A 16,447-nucleotide genomic window follows, 5' to 3' on the forward strand; every position below is an offset into this window, starting at 1 on the left:
CGAAGGAGGAGAAATGAGAAAGGAAGCGTGAAAGTGACGTGTTGTGGGGCCTATTTATAGGCCCCTGGGAGGGAAGCCGAAGAGTCCCGAGTTGAGAATTTGAATTTATTACTGAACGGTTATCTTGGAAAAACGTTCGAACTGACAACCGTCATCATGAGAGGACGTGATCTTTGAAGTGACGGTTATGACAACCTGCGTGGCAGTTACTTGGGCAAGGTGCACGGTCGTGGGATCGTGGGTCCCATCCCTGGCAGACCTGGCGCCTCGAAATTTGGTCTAAATTCACGCGACCCCTCGGTGACTCTAGACTCAAGGGGGGCTAGTGTGGTGGGGCAAATCCGCGCATGACACGTGTCAGGTCGGCAGATCACACGTGGCAGGTCGGCCATAGGGTGGGGCAAATCCGCGCATGACACGTGTCAGGTCGGCAGATCACACGTGGCAGGTCGGCCATAGGTACCTCGAGGCTGGCACGGCCCAGCTCGGCATAAGAAAGCCAGCTCGGTGTGTCGGGAGCCTCCTGTGATGGGCTTGATGGGCCGCCGCCTCCGAACATGTAGGGGCCGCCGCATGAAACCCTAAGAAGACTCCGAACCCTAAGGGGATTTTGACTCCTATAAGGAAACTATCCCTCCTCCGGTCCTATATATACTACGCTACCAAGGTTACGCAAGGTACGCTGACAAGTATTCTCTACTATTACTACATCCTTCTACGGCCAAACTAACTTGACCGTCGGAGTTATCTCAGGGACTTCAGTCCCGCCTCCGTTCTTTCTTCTCAGGTCACCTAGCCCGGCCCCGGCTCGATTCGTCCAATCAGGTCGGCCGTCTTAGCTCAGCTCGGACGCGGTTTTTGGCAGTCGCATCACCGACGATCTTGGAATTCTGGCCGTCCCGTCATTGTTGACCGTTCTAGACCAAATCAACTCATTTTGCAGTCAAATCTTCAAATTAAAAAGTTTTCTTTTCCTCTTCAAAATTGAAAATGTACTCGTGGATTTGGCTTCTAAGAATGCTCTCTCTTTATTCATTCGTCCATCTTTTTTGTTATCACTAACTAAACACAAACTTCTTGATGAATGCTCTCTCTTTATTCATTTGCCCATTTGTATCTTGATGTACGAGTCATTCATATGAAAATAATGAGCGAGGTTGATGGGAAAATATTTATCTCGATGAATGAGAGTCATTTATACAAAAATAATGAATGAGGTTGATGGGAAAATATGTCCCCAACGTTACTTAGTCTATCGAAAAGATGCAATTACTTAACGTGTTCGGGCCGGGTTGGGGCGTCGGGTCCGGATCGCAAGAGATTAATCGGGTCTCGTAAGAATTGATCCGGACATCCCTGTGTCGAAAAAAAAAAAAAAGAAGAAGATGCAATTACGTACTATGTGTCAAAGGTACATAATGATCCATTTAAATTTTAGTAAAATACAAGACAATGGTATCTCAATTATTACTTGAATTATTAAGGATTACCATCTTCATGTGAAAATTCACATGTTTGGAAGTATGACCGCTAATTAAGGATACTCACTCCATCCTCCATTATAGTGAAGAGATCGTAATAATCCCTTGCCACAACTAACTTAGTCCCCGACCACGGCAATTGATTATAGCAGCATCTTATTGAATGAGGGACGTGTGGCGTATCCCCGTTGGTAACCAGAAACGTGGCAAATTGGTCTCCATGCCTGAGTCGGGCCATGCCAAAGTCATCCTGATTCGGGGAATAAGGGTTTTCATTTCAAGAACTCGAATGCTGTCCTCCCAACGTATCAGCCGGAGCTTACGGAAAATAGGAGAGAGTCCGCAAAAATTTTCAATTTTGGTCTCCGGTTTTGAATTCTAGTCACATGTATCATCATCATCATCAAACTAAAGGTCAAAACTCCCTTTTCTTGGTGTGTCATCCTATTCTGCGATTTCCACAATAAGTAGGCAAGGCCGCCCCCCCCCCCCCCCCCCCCCCCCCCCGGATCTGATCTGGCAGGCTAGATCAGTGGGTAGTTATTGAGCACGCCGGGCGGGTAGAGTACGCCATTAATGGCGGTGTCTATTAACCCGTTAACTGCCAACCGTAGTCTATTCTCAACGGGGACAGTCGACTAAAGTCATGAGCACTATTCTTCCGGGTCCCGCAGCATTTTCCTTTCAACGATTTCTGAAAGCAGAGTCGAGTCTTGTACTTTTCACAAGAAGTGGTGTGAACTCAACTCAACTGCTCAATGCTTGACCGCATTCAGTTAAAAAAAAGAACTCAAAAACAGAGATCAGTATTGGGTTACAATCTAAACCCCTATAAATAACCGAAGAATCTCTTCACCAGTCCTCACCACAACAACAATATTTGAAGCCACCCCTCCTTCCATTTCTCTACCTAATAACTTCGCAAGTTATTGCCATGGCTCCAAGCAGTAGCAGCCTGATTGTTTTCGCCTTCATTGCTCTTGCATGCGCCCTCTGCGTGCAAAGCACTAGTGGTCAGTTCATCTCCTGGAATATACAATGATATTCACAATCCAAACTTCGTTCGTTGCACAATAAATATACTACTCCGTATTATATTGTATTTGATATGCATATGTAGTTCTTGCATTGATATGGGGTATTGCATGCAGGAAACATAGCTTGCGAGGACCTGAAGGAGGACTCTTGCGCCTATGCGGTGTCATCGTCGGGAAAGCGCTGCGTGCTGGAGAAGCATGTCCGCAGAAGCGGGGAGGAAAAGTACACGTGCCGCGCATCAGATATCGAAGCCGAAAAACTGAAAGACTGGATCGAAACCGACAAATGCATTGAAGCGTGCGGGGTTGACAGGCACGCACTTGGAATTTCATCTGACTCTCTTTTGGAGCCTCAGTTTACCCACAAGCTCTGCTCTTCCGCCTGCTACCGCAGCTGCCCCAATATTGTTGATCTCTACTTCAACCTCGCTGCCGGTGAAGGTAAGTAATACTTCACTGTCCAGATCTCCTCCCTCTTCCCATTACCCGGCCGGCCACTGAAATCTGTGAAAATACCAGCATCCTGCATTAATTAATGCGTCGCCATTTGATGATGATGTTTTCCATCTACATAAATGTAGGTGTGTATCTTCCGAAACTGTGTGAAGCGCAGAGGGGTCATGGGCGCAGAGAAATGGCGGAAATCAAAAGCTCCGGAATGGTGGCACCAGGACCAGAATCGGATGGTGGGAAGCCTGTGAGCTTCTACATTGTTGCCCCGGCACCCCCTCCTTATTAATCATGAGATGGGAGGCACAATAAAGAACATGTAGTCGTAGATGGATAATTAATTACACAGCAGTGTATACCACACCAATAATAGAGGGAAGTTGTTGCATGGGTTGGAAGCTCATCCTCTTCTCTGCGTTCTTGAGTATTGTAATGGTACAACGTTAAAAGCATAAAACTAAAAGAGAGAATAGTAGCGTATTTTTTTTGCATGGAGTGTACTCTTATGAGATGTACCGTAGTAGATTAGATGCAAACGTACCGTAGATTTGGACTCCGGTTGCGCACGTTGACTATTTTGTTCGTCGAACGAAATAAATAAAAAAAAGTCATGATATTTGAGTATGGAGCATTGCTTTGATTTTAGATTTCAGTCAATCCGGGATCCATTATTCTCACCATCCAAGGGAACGCGAAACTTGGTCTCCTCTCATGTGTTCAACGGTCAATTAGTTTACTTCTAATTTTACTCAATCAAATCAAATCAAATCAAATATGTAAGGTGATTCTAAAATTTGACCCCTGATGTCGCATAAGAAACGTTAGACCGTCAAAATTTGAACTCTCTTCTTTTAAAATTAGAATATTTGTCAATTTTAATCCGAAGTACTATTATAATCTTTGCTGTCAAAGCAAAGATTGACAACTTTGTCAAAAGGACAAGAGGCACGAATGATTGCACCCAGGTGCAATCGTTTCTGTCAATTGTGTGTATTTTTTATTATGCGTAATTTTGATTGCACATCATGTAATTTTTTTTGTATACGACGTAATTTTAGAATAAATTTTTATGAGTTTCACATACAACGTAAAAATCAAATTACAAAATGTAATCTGAATTGTATAAAATTTTTTGACCAAATCATGATGCCAGGAACGGTTCCTGCCCCATTTCCCAAAATTGAGGTGCCTATTGGCAAACCCAAAATCGTCAGTCTCCTCCTGCAAAGCATTTCCTCTTCTTTTGATGGCTTAAGACCATCGTTCCTTTTTCTCTCAGCGTTGATTGCTCCTCCTCCACCACTATCTTTCAGCTGTAAAATCTTTCGACAAAAAAGGAGGTAATTTCATCAGCCTGTCTCCACACGCGGCAGCTGGTCCCTTCGGGGACATCTGACGTCTGAATACACGGTAACTGGGGAGGAGATGATTTCGGCGCTAACCATGCACCCAGTAAGACGCAGCCATATTATATTAGTAGTTTAGTACTACTTTACCATTTGCAACACTACTGAAGATATCGACATTAAAAAAATATAAATAAAAGATGAAGCACTCCATCCTTGTTCATTATTGTTGAAAATGAAAGGAAGACCTATAACCTAGACTTTAGGAACATTTAAATGCCAAAATCAAATTACTTTTAGTGCATTGTAAATTATAATTAGAGTTTATCTTATATACACTATAGTGTATATATTATTATCGTTAGATATATGCCACGTATGCAAAAAAAAAAATTGATATTCAAATTCAAGTTGAAATTAAGTGACAGGTATTCAAAGTGTATATATAGTGCCAACACATATAAGATTAATCCTTATAATTTTTCATTATTCTTGTGAAAAACCTCTACATTTTTTACTACAATGCCTTAAAACTTCAAAAAATATATATAAAAAAAATTGACATTGGTTAAAGTCGTAAAGCTCTGCCAAAAGAACAGAGATCGAATCCAAACATAATAAACAGGTCCATACCATAAAGGGTAGTATTTTACTCAGAACTACTAAATAATCCATACTTACACAGTATGCATATAATCATCACTATTAAGAAAATTCTTTATTGAGTAATATCGTTTGCCTTTTAACAGTTTACAATGTTAATATTATCATACGTATGTTGTGAGAGTAACGGACATATACATCCGTTAACATGTCCATAGAAATCCTTGTAGATACATGTATCTAGTGAAATGAGGTAGATTTTGGGATAGGGGTGGAGTTAGAAAAAAATTCAGTAGGAACAAATTTAGCATGTTAAATTATATGTTAAATTGTCCCACTTTCAAATTCTAAATCCCTAGTAGATGATTTTGTCACTTTTCCTATCAAATTCATAATATATTTTCTCTTTTTTGTGAAGGTGAAATAACAAGAAAGCAAGCAATTTTGGTGAATTTCGATGTGTAGAAGAAAAAAAAACGTGGACAACTTTTCGAATAGATTTGTGCTTAAGAAGGAGAATAAAAATAAGCATAAAATTGACACCTTGTTGGTTGGTTATTATTTAACCGTGAGAGGTGAAATGGATTTCTTTTTTATTTTTAATCAATTTATTTGGCGTGGACAAAGGGATAAAAAAAAAAAGAATAACATTAATTAAATATCTTTTAAAAAAAAAAGGAACTACAATATTCTCTAACTACCGGGGCCGGGCAAAAATTGATAGGTCAGTAGGGGCAATTGCTGTCATATAATAAAGGATAGTACCAAGATAAACCTACTTTTATAAATTTCTGATGGGAATTGAAATTTTTTTTTAAAAAAATTATGTCACATACATCATATTTTAAAAGTATCATAATAATTTTTAAATTTTTTTTTTATAAAATACAATCTAAATGGAGTCAACGTATCCAATTTTTTTTTGTTTCTCACTTTTGTTTTTAGGATTACATGTTAAACTTCGATTAGATTCTTACCATAGTTTTTCTATTTAGATACAGAATCATTTATCTTAAAAAATATTTTACTTCATAATTCCCAATCCTTGTACAACAATTATTACAACGATAAGTTATGAAAGGTTATTGATCCATTGTATTGTAGCGTATAAGATCCAGTGTCCACTACAAATTTTTTTTGTTTTTCTCCTATATTTGAAGGCACGTGAGGTGGAACTGCGTTTTGTTCACCGAATTGTGGCCGGAAGTAGGCGGGATTTGGGACCAAAATAATAATTGCACCTTGAATATGTAAGAAATGATTTTGCCCTATTCGTACGTGCGGGACCAAAAAGAGACTTTCCAGAAATGTGAGAAATCATTCAGGTGATTTTACCCATCCTTTTATTTGTAGCAGTCCAGGACAAGTTCAAATTTGGGCTGAAAAGAAAAGTTCAATTTGGGCTACTCTTTAGTGAAAGTTCATTGTATGGGTCAAGGGACGATTAAATGAAAACTTTAGGTTATTGAAAGTTGGCCCAGAACTGCTCTGGGTTACAATTGTTAAATTTCTTTGATGGAAGGCCAAAGCCCAATAACCCGGTGCCAATGCCTAGAGGTGCTTTTAGTCTTTGCAACGCAACTGTCATTTCCTGAAGGTTTCGTTGTTCAGGTGAAGATCTGTGGCAAATTATACACCACTCCTCAATCGCCCACTAACTACACACGCAAGCACAGACGACTTGCAATTTGTTGTAAAGCTGAGAGCCAGAGACCAAATCCGACTTGGTCTTCGCTTCACGAGAATCAAACGCGTTTACTCACGCCAGCCATGTTGCACTTTGACGCCACGCCCGCCAAAAACACCGTCATGCTCTTTGTTCAACGAAATGGATTACTATTAAACTTGGAAGAGAAAGTACAAGTGAAGGTTGTGTACTCTCAAATCCCAATCCTTTCACTTATCTTGAGAAAAAAAAAAAAGAAGCTTCGAAGGCTTAAAATATCTCATCTCGTTAACTAAAGAAAAAAAAATCCTACCAAAAGACGTTTCTATGAGTTTTGCCAATTTCAGGTGAAATGACTGCACAATGTCAATTCAAACACTTCGTCAAGCACAGCCCAGCTATACTGTGCTTCAAGTCACTCAAATCATGCAATTAAATAAGGACAGTTTGAATTGTCATTTTTAAAAATTTTTTAGAAAAAATATATTGTAATAATTTAGTATGTATAAAATAAAAAGATGATTAAAAAATATATTAACATAAAAATTTTTTTGCTAAAAATCACAATCCAAATGTTTCATAAGTCGTGATGCGTTCAAGATAGATTATTATAGTCTTTCCCTATGTCATAGTCATGCTATTACTGGCAAGTTTATCATTTTCCCTTTCGATCATCAATTAAAATTTTTCTTTGCCCGGTTATAGATGAAGAATAAGCAAAAAAAAAAAAAGATTTGTTTTCTACATCTATCCATCAAATTAAAAAAAAGAAGGGATTATTCGTTCCTACAATGTATATACTAACAATGCATGTTGTGAGCACTTGAAATATTATCTCAATAAAGATTTCTTCCTGATATGGATATTCAATAGATAGGAGCTCGACAAAATCCTCTTATTGCTGAATAAGAGTTCAAAGTCCTATAATTCGCTGAATTGGTATCTCGACAACACGGGTTCGAAGTCCTATAATTCCAACAAAAAGAAGACATGAAGAGACAGGGCTTTTTCCCCAATGTCACTTTGATGCTCAAGTTGTTTCTGAAATATGAAACAGTTCGACTTAAGAGTAAGCAAGAATTCAGTTACCTCAATAAGGGAGGAAAATGGAGTATTTATACTAGTATAAGAAAGTTGTGAGTCATTGGCAGCAAAGCTTATAGGATGAGGTCTTAGAGATTGAAGAGGTGATTCCCGTTCGGTCAAGCCCCGCTAATTGGATGAGGCGACTTTCTTGGCAATGGGGTGCCAGGTTGAAGGAACCCACCAGTCAAATTCACTCTAGACGGGGCTTTATCCCCCGGTCTATCTCCGACCATCAAGTCAGTTCAGATACATATTTATATTTAAAGACAACGTGATTTGGATATGAGAGTACCTTCTGATAGTATAGATTTCATACTCTTAGTTTTGTATCCCTCTTTCCTTGATAGGAGAAGGGGTATTTATAGGAGACAAGTTGGTGGGAAGAATGATAGGTTTCAATTCCCAAGGGTCTGACACCGTCTGGGACATGTCCAATCCCCATGGACAGGACGCAGCAGTGGTCATGTCGTGTCAATACCTTGTCAACCTGTTATGTATAAATCAGTCTTTTTAGAAAAATGTCAGGCACCAGTACATGGACAGTGGTCGAGTCGAGGTAATGTTGCCGTTGGGAGACCAACCTCAGCTACATAGAAGAGGCTATGAGTCGAGGCTGCTCGAATCCATAGAAAGTCGCCCCATGGTTTGAGTCGGGTCGAATCGAAATGACCGCCTTCAATAAGCTTCTCAAGCCTCAGGAATGGGAAGTTCATCCTGTCTCTTGACCTGAGACTCTCTTATGGAGTAACTGTAGAACGTGGCATATTCTAAAATAATGAGACGCCAAATGTGGACACGTTGGTTAGCAGGACGTGGGATGATGGGACGGTTATTAGACTGAATGACATGGTGTTAGAATGTGGAGAGAAGCACGGAACGGTTGTCAGATGAACAGTCAAGCATGAATGAAGAGAGAGGAGGCACATCTTTTGAAATTTAAAACTGCCGCCCATTCATTTTTTTTTGCCCTTATAAACAGAGAATCTTTTCACCATTTATTTACGGTGATAGAAAGTTACGGTAGTTAGATAAGAGCAGTCAACCGAGACTAATTCGTAGTAGCCGACATCAATTTCGCCTCAGAAAAAAGTAAGTTTGTTTTCTTTTGGGATAATTTCACAAACCTCCCCTGAGGTTTCTGACACTTGCACTGAGACCCCTCCAGGTTTTAAAAATTACACCTAGCTCCCTTGCTTTTCATATTTTGGTAACAATTCAGTCCAATTAGCAATCCAATATTCCTGTCATGACAGAGTTGATAATTATATTCCATGAATGCCCTCAATGGAACTTATTAGTACAAGATTGGTAGTTGATAACAAGGTAGACATGATTATCAAAGTTGAAGGGGTATAAATGCAATTTAGGAAAAGTTCTTTTGTTACACCAAGCACTCTTCAGTAGGCAACGGTCTGATGCACGGGAATAGGCAACGGTCTGATGCAATCTTCCAACGGCCAAAAATTTGGAAAAGATTGTGCATATAAACATCCTCAATAGCAGATTCCATGGCCTCTTCAAGCCAAATTTTTTCATGCAAATTTGGAAAGCACATTTTATCCTCAAGAGCCAAAAGACTATGAGTAGCAGTCACATGGCCTCTTCAAGCCAACCAACAGAATTCTGGAATTCACCAATAACTTTCAGTATTAAGAATAGATATTGCTACTGCAATCGCAGGGCCACAGTGAAGATATCAGAGAGCGAAAAGAATCCAGACAAATTGTATTTCTGCTGCTCAAAATGCAGATATTTCAAATGGTATGATGGAGGAGAAGAAGAAGAAGTTAATAGCAGAAGAAGCAACCAAGACACAAACAGGGAAAGGGATATTAGCAGAGCTAGAGTGCTTGGCATTTCAGAAAGGCAATCTGAACCTAATGTGGAATTGCAACGACAATTGCCAGCTCAAAGTGTCTTAGGAAACGTGCTGCTCATCACCAATATGCTACTGTTAGCTATATATATTTTCATTCAAATAGTAAAATCAATCAGCTCCTGAATTCATGTAAATCTGCTGCAACAATGTAGCAGTTGTAGTATGCCTTTTGTGGTGAAAGCCAAATAAAAGTTATCCAGCTATGTCAGTTAGAATGCTACATAAACTAATGTAAAATCCATGTATGCAGTAGTTTACAGTCATTGTATGTGAAAGGGAATAGCACCAGTATGCTAATTTGATCAATAGCAACTGAACAATAGCAGCAGTTACATTACACATGCTAAAATGCAACTTTTCTGGCCAACAGAACATATAACATTTCCATCAATGCAATCCAGAATTACAAAACACCATCTACCAAGACAGTTTCTAGAATAGATGGTGAGGATTGCACCACTAATAGTGTAAAAGAGTGTGAGCTCCCATTAACAAAATATTTCAGCATTCATAACTTCTGGTACATTTCCAAATACCAGCACCAAATTCAAAAGAAGCTAAACTAATCATTACATGCTAACTAGTCTGAACTGGCAACTCAAAACCAATTACTGAAAGTGCTGGTACTGCTAATGCTATTGGAGTTCATATTTGGTGGTGCATTCATGCTGACAGATGTAGCATTTTCAGCTATGTCAGAAGTCGAATGAACTGGAACCTGAGGATTGGAGTACATTCTAGTACTTTTGGTCCTACCAGCACCTCTGACTGTTGAAGTAGAATGATTGTTTGAAGCAGGCCTTCCTCTCTGTAAACATAATAGGATGAAAATCAAGTTCAAATGAGCAAAAATTAGATCATAGAACTTGTTATTCTCTTACACAAGCTATAATATACAAGTTATTACCTTTCTGTTAGAGCCTGCAGCAGTAGTTTGACAATTATTCTGCACGTTAACACCTCCATTATGACCAGTAGGACTAGGATTGCTCCCTTGACTGGAGTGAACTATAGGTACTGCTCTTTCTGCATAATCCTGTGAAATGAGAGCACTTGTGAGTCCCTGGAAACCTTTTCACATATATAATTGTAATAGATAAAAAATGAAACATAAAACTGGCAGCAGAATACCCAAAGTACAGCTCCTGATAAGCCTGTGCTGGCCATTCCTCTGCCTGGCCTACCTCTCCTATTTGTCATCTGTGATAACAACTTCAAATGAGTAGCACATAACAAAAATCAATGTAAGATGATGCAGTTCAGTGATAAAATGAGAAACTACCAGTTCAGCTGTAGTTTTGTTTGCAGTCGTTCTGTGCACAGGTTGTCCTTTGCAGGTCCTCTTATTATGACCAAAAGCTCCACAATTGCCACACTTGAGAGTGCTGCTCCTTTTTGGTTGTGAGAGGAAGCTCCCTCATCAGCTTCCCTTCTTCGATTTACTCTTGGTCTACCAGGAGCTCTTCGCAAAGGAGGTGGCAACACAGTTTTTTGGAGTAAATCAGGCATCGCAGGCCACCTTTTCACATCAGGAATAGGATGAATCATTTCTGAGTATGCCTTCAAATACATGTCCCTCGTGAACCAGGCTTCACAGTAATGTTCCAATTTTTCTCTCCTGTAAATAATTTCCAATGCTGCATGTTTACATGGAATTTCAGATATCTGAAAAGCACCACAATCACAGATTTTTTTGCTGAGATTAACTATGTAGCTTCTGTCACCATCACCAATCTCGAATGTATCTTCACTAGCCATATGTATCTCACATTTTATTGATGCTTGGCTAATCTGTGTGAGTTTCTCAGCAATCCTGGGAGTGATATTAGCAGTCAAAATGCAACCTTTCTGGTACCTCTTGTGCAACTTTTTCATGAACTTTCTCCTCAAACCATCCACTAATGTCAGTATAGGCTTTCCTCTAAGATCACCAATCCAATTATTAAAGGATTCAGTGAAATTATTTGTTACATGATCACATTTAAGTTCAGATGAGAAGACATGCCTACACCAGGAACTTCTTGGAATTTTGTCCAGATATCTCCAAGCAGCAATGTTAATATCTTTAATACTTGCCATTGCTTCATTATAGCCAACAACATCATAACTTTTTGCTGCCTTCCAAAAGAAACTTCTAAGTAATATTCCTGGAAATTGAGACTTGAAATTACTACATATATGCCTACAACAATGCCTACCAGTTGCATCAGGAAATATCTCCTCATAAGCAAGATTCAGTCCCTTCTGCCTATCACTCATGAAAGTTAAAGGGATGTTGTTGTCTAATGGTCCAAAGAACTCTTGAAAGTAATAGAAGAACCATCTCCAAGTATCCTTGTTCTCGCATTCAGTTACAGCAAATGCTATTGGAAAAATGCTGTTGTTTGCATCCAAAGCAACTGCTGTGAGAAGCACACCTCCAAATGGACCCTTCAAGAAACATCCATCAAATCCCACAAAAGGTCTACAACCTTCTAGGAATCCCAGCTTTTGAGCTCTAAAGCTAATGAATATTCTCAGAAATTTAGGCTCAATTAACAGATTTGACCTATCATAATGTATTTTACAAATGCTATTGGGATTATTGTTCCTTAACAGTTCAGCATATGAGGGGAGTTTAGAATAAGATTCAGCATGTGTGCCTTCTATTTCATTAAGTGCTTTGTTCTTAGCTCTGAAAATCTGCATTTTACTTGGCTTCACACCATACTTTCTCAACTCTGCCTCTACACCTTTGCTGGTCATATTAGGATGATCTCTCATGACACCAACTAGCTTCTTGGCCATCCAATCAGAAGTGGCTTCAGCACAGTGTTTATCCATCACACAAGTGTCTGTGATTGGTAACTTTTAATCTGAAAAGTTATATTATCAGCCACTGGTGATGCATGTATTCTCCACTGGCATCCCTCAGCATTGCATATAGCAGTCACTCTCGATCTCTCATTTTTCAATCTCAGAAGTGGAAAACCTTTTTGAATAACATAATCTTTTAAGACAGCTCTAAATGCATCCACATTGGTGAATAATTGACCCTTCTCAAATTCTATGTCATCTTTAAGATTGTAAATCCACATCTTTGATCTTATTAACTGTCTCCTAGAATTATCCCCTTCCTCACTTTCAGAATCAGGCACCACAATTTCCATTTCATTGTCTTCAAAATCAAAAAAATTAGTATCACTTTCTTCACTATCATTATTTGAGACCCTATCCAGAACTAATTCATCCTCATTGTCACTATACGGATTGTGTCTCCATGAAGAATCAGAGCTAGAATCTCCATACTGATCATCTGAGATATCAACATCTATAGCTACTGTCTTCTTATTCTGTTTACTAATAACCAGAGTATCTTGCATGTTCACAGTAGTCGGATTTACTAAGTTATTCTCTTCATCAACAGGGATAATTTCCATATCAGAGACATGCAAGTTAATCACTGGCTTAGATTGATGTATTTTGAACATCTCACTAACAGAATAATCATCATTAACATCCATCGTGCAATTTTTTCCAGGAATTTCACATCTCATCTGCATAATCATGTTAACATTCCCACTTATCTTGCTCAGTGCCTTTTCAGTTACATCAAACAACAAGTTAATGTACGAGTAGCCACTTGGATCAACATTTGGAATCCTGATTTTGTTTGCATTACAGTGAACAACAATGTCATATGCAGCAGCAATACTCCCCATCCTACATTTTCAGATTTGGATGAAAGTAGTGATTAAATAAAAGTGCATGCTTCCTGCCTTTACATTCTTACATAAACACATATAATTTTCAGAAACACATCAGCATACATCTCACTACATATCAACGTACTTCAGCATTACAGAAACTACTGATCAAGCAAAACAGTCAATATTTGCTAATACATTCATGCACATTTTTAATAGAAGTTAATGAAATTTCCAGAAAACATCTTCCATGCATCCATCGTGCATGAAATTTCAAGAAACATCTTTACTTGCAGTACTGCATGAAGCAACAAACATCTTTAGTTTCTTGACACATCTACTGATCAAGATTAGTACCTTAACAGATAACATGCACTTTTTTAACAAACTGATTCATCACAGCGGAAGAGATTATAGTACTGCATATCTGAAAATGAAAATTGGTACCTCAATTTCTGCTTCTAAGAAGCTTAACTTCCACCAGATGAAGACAGCTTCACACCAGTTCCATTGCCTTCTTCATTGTCCCGTTTCTTAGCATTTAGATATAAGACATGTTATCTGCCAAATTGGCGCCAAATTATAAGACATGTTATATAAGACATGTTCAATCAGCCTAGTCACATCACTTATCATCAGAAATTGGCGTCAAATTACATCTTCTATTGGCGCCTAGGAGTAATCATTTTTTAATCACCTTCATTACACATTAAATTTCTGTTATTCTGGTTAAACATAATTAGAAATCTCAAAATGCATTTGTGTAGGTAGTTAACGTCAGTGCAAATGTATCCTCTGAGGACAAATAGGTGATTTCAGTGCTCTGCATGTCAGATTTGGGCCACAATAATCTGCCAGGGGAGCTAGGTGTAATTTTTAAAACCTGGAGGGGTTTCAGTGCAAGTGTCAGAAACCTCAGGGGAGATTTGTGAAATTATCCCTTTTCTTTTTTAAATATGGTCTGAGTAGCTCCACGCATAAGGAGACGGTGAGACCAGATTTCGGAAGAGCTAAGAGGCCCGACCTATTCAAAGAGTACAAAAGTACCTCGTATAGTCCAGGAGAGGAGACAGCTCAGATATCTCAAGAGGCCGGGATGTCACAATATGCCGGCGAAGAGGAATCTGAGACCCAATATAATGACGGTCTCGAATCCAAAATACTACATGATGAGAGAGTGATGGAGCCAGCGGCCCGGCCGGATCTCACCAGGGTAGATTTCGGCCAATTACCTCTTTTCAGAAGTACAGTTGGCTTGGCCGAAACGAATGCTGTGATACGGAGGTATCGTTTCCGACAGGGTTACGGTATTTATCCCTTCAGGGCTGACCAGTCGGCCGAACTACCCCCTAAGGTGAGAATAGCTATTTACACAGATCAATTAGAAGTCGGGTTGAAAATGCCTACCACGAGATTTTTCCAGGACAACCTAAGGTAACTAGATGAGGCGATTTTCTGGGCAATGGGGTACCGGGTTGAAGGAATCGACCTGTGAAATTCACTTTGACGGGGCTTTATCCCTCGTTCTATCTCCAACGATAAAATTAGTTCGAATACACGTTTATGTTTAAAGACAACGTGACTCAGATATATGAGTACCTTCTGATAGTATAGATTTTTTACTCTTATTTTTGTATCCCCATTTCCTTGATAGGAGGAGGGGTATTTATAGGAGACAAGTTGGTGTGAAGGATGATGAGTTTCAATTCCCAATGACCTGACACCGTCTGAGACATGTCCAGTTTTAATAGACAGGACGCAGCAGTAGTCATGTCGTGTCAATGCCTTGTCAACCTATCATGTATAAGTCATCTTTCTCATAAGGATGTCAGGCACCAGAACGTGAACATTGGCCGAGCCGAGGTAATGCCACCGTTGGGAGACCAACCTCGGCCGCATAGACGAGATGATGAGCCAAGGCTACTCGAGCCCATAATTTGAGTCGGGTCGAGCCGAAATAACTACCCTCAGAGATCAGCTTAAATGAAGCAAATTTGAAGAAGAAATTTTTCATCAGTTCGGCAAGAGGATCTATTGATCCCGACATAAGTTGGCCAAACTACTTTCGAGCATTACCTTGTAAAAACAAAGAAAAGACTTGACACATCACAGGATCGAAAACGCTATATAAGCGTAATGCCATGGTGAAGGCTTATACATGGCCCTCAAGATTTCTCAAGCTATCATACATGCTCAAGTGAAAACTTTGAAGTTAGGGGGTAGGATATACTTATCTATTTCTTAAGTAAAAGAGAACTCTTTTAGCACATTGTCGGTGGGGCCACAGGTGAATAATCGAAAACCATCAGACCTATTCCTTAGCCTAGAAAAACTTTGGGATATAGCACTCAAGCGATCGAGGTCGCCTTTAATGGTTGATCCTTTTACATAGTACGAGGTTTCTCTTTCTTACTCGGACTTACTCTCAGAAAAAGAGTTGTCCTAATTCCGGGTCTTCAATTTCCGGGAGGTTTTATCGGCTTTGTTTTTCTTTTTCACTTGCCTAACCAATTCTTCAAAGAAATGCATATTATCGCGAACAAACCTCATTATTCGGGCTACTGCCTTTTCCCTTCTTTCATGAGACCCTTCCTAAATTTTCTCTTGATCATTGCAAGGAGATGTCAAGGAGTGGAGAGGTTTAGAACAGTCGATGTGAGTAGTAGGAGTCATTGCATAAGGCCTGTGTTTGAAAATTATTTTTTCCACAGAAGGCGTTAATTATGCGACCAAGAACTTCGCCAAGCCGATATCTTGACAATGGGGGTCCAAAGTCCCGTGACCACAAAAGGAAAATACGGAGAGATAGGGCTTTTCCTCCCAGTGTCACTTTGATACTTAAGTTAATTCTCAAAGTGTAAGATAGTTTTGCTTAAAAGTAAGCAAAAATTCAGTTACATCAATAGTCGAGGAAAATTGAGTATTTATACTAATATGAAAGCTGAGAACTGAAGAGGTGAATTCTGACCAGTTGGATTGAATCGAGAGTGGGAAATGTCCCGGCTAGAAAAGTCCCAGCGGCAAGGTCACCTGCTTAGTTTGCAAGAGGGGCTGAATCCCGCGGTGTAACTCCGAAACTTAAGTTAGTTCGGAATTAAGTGGTATAATAATTGGGAGAATCAGTGTATGTTATTTTACCAGAAAATTGGTCATCCTCCTCTTTCTCAGTAGAAGTGTCGAGTATTTATAGATGATGGACAAGAAAGAGGGATT

At 39.4% G+C, this 16,447-nt stretch overlaps 2 protein-coding genes across 2 annotated transcripts; one reads left to right on the top strand and one right to left on the bottom strand.

The window, feature by feature from the left end:
- The first annotated feature begins 2,334 nt into the window (after window positions 1-2,334).
- On the top strand, window positions 2,335-3,592 carry LOC113762485. The gene is made up of 3 exons (XM_027305949.1): window positions 2,335-2,494; window positions 2,633-2,959; window positions 3,100-3,592. The coding sequence occupies exons 1-3, from the start codon at window positions 2,416-2,418 to the stop codon at window positions 3,255-3,257; spliced, it is 564 nt and encodes a 187-aa protein (XP_027161750.1). The 5' UTR covers window positions 2,335-2,415; the 3' UTR covers window positions 3,258-3,592.
- A 7,234-nt stretch (window positions 3,593-10,826) lies between these two features.
- LOC113762808 lies at window positions 10,827-12,371 on the bottom strand. The gene has a single exon (XM_027306410.1). It carries the CDS (start codon window positions 12,369-12,371, stop codon window positions 10,827-10,829), a length of 1,545 nt encoding a protein of 514 aa, XP_027162211.1.
- Window positions 12,372-16,447: the final 4,076 nt, after the last annotated feature.

This window comes from Coffea eugenioides, chromosome 2 (assembly GCF_003713205.1).
Source record: "Coffea eugenioides isolate CCC68of chromosome 2, Ceug_1.0, whole genome shotgun sequence".
In the NCBI taxonomy this organism is placed as follows: Eukaryota; Viridiplantae; Streptophyta; class Magnoliopsida; order Gentianales; family Rubiaceae; genus Coffea; species Coffea eugenioides.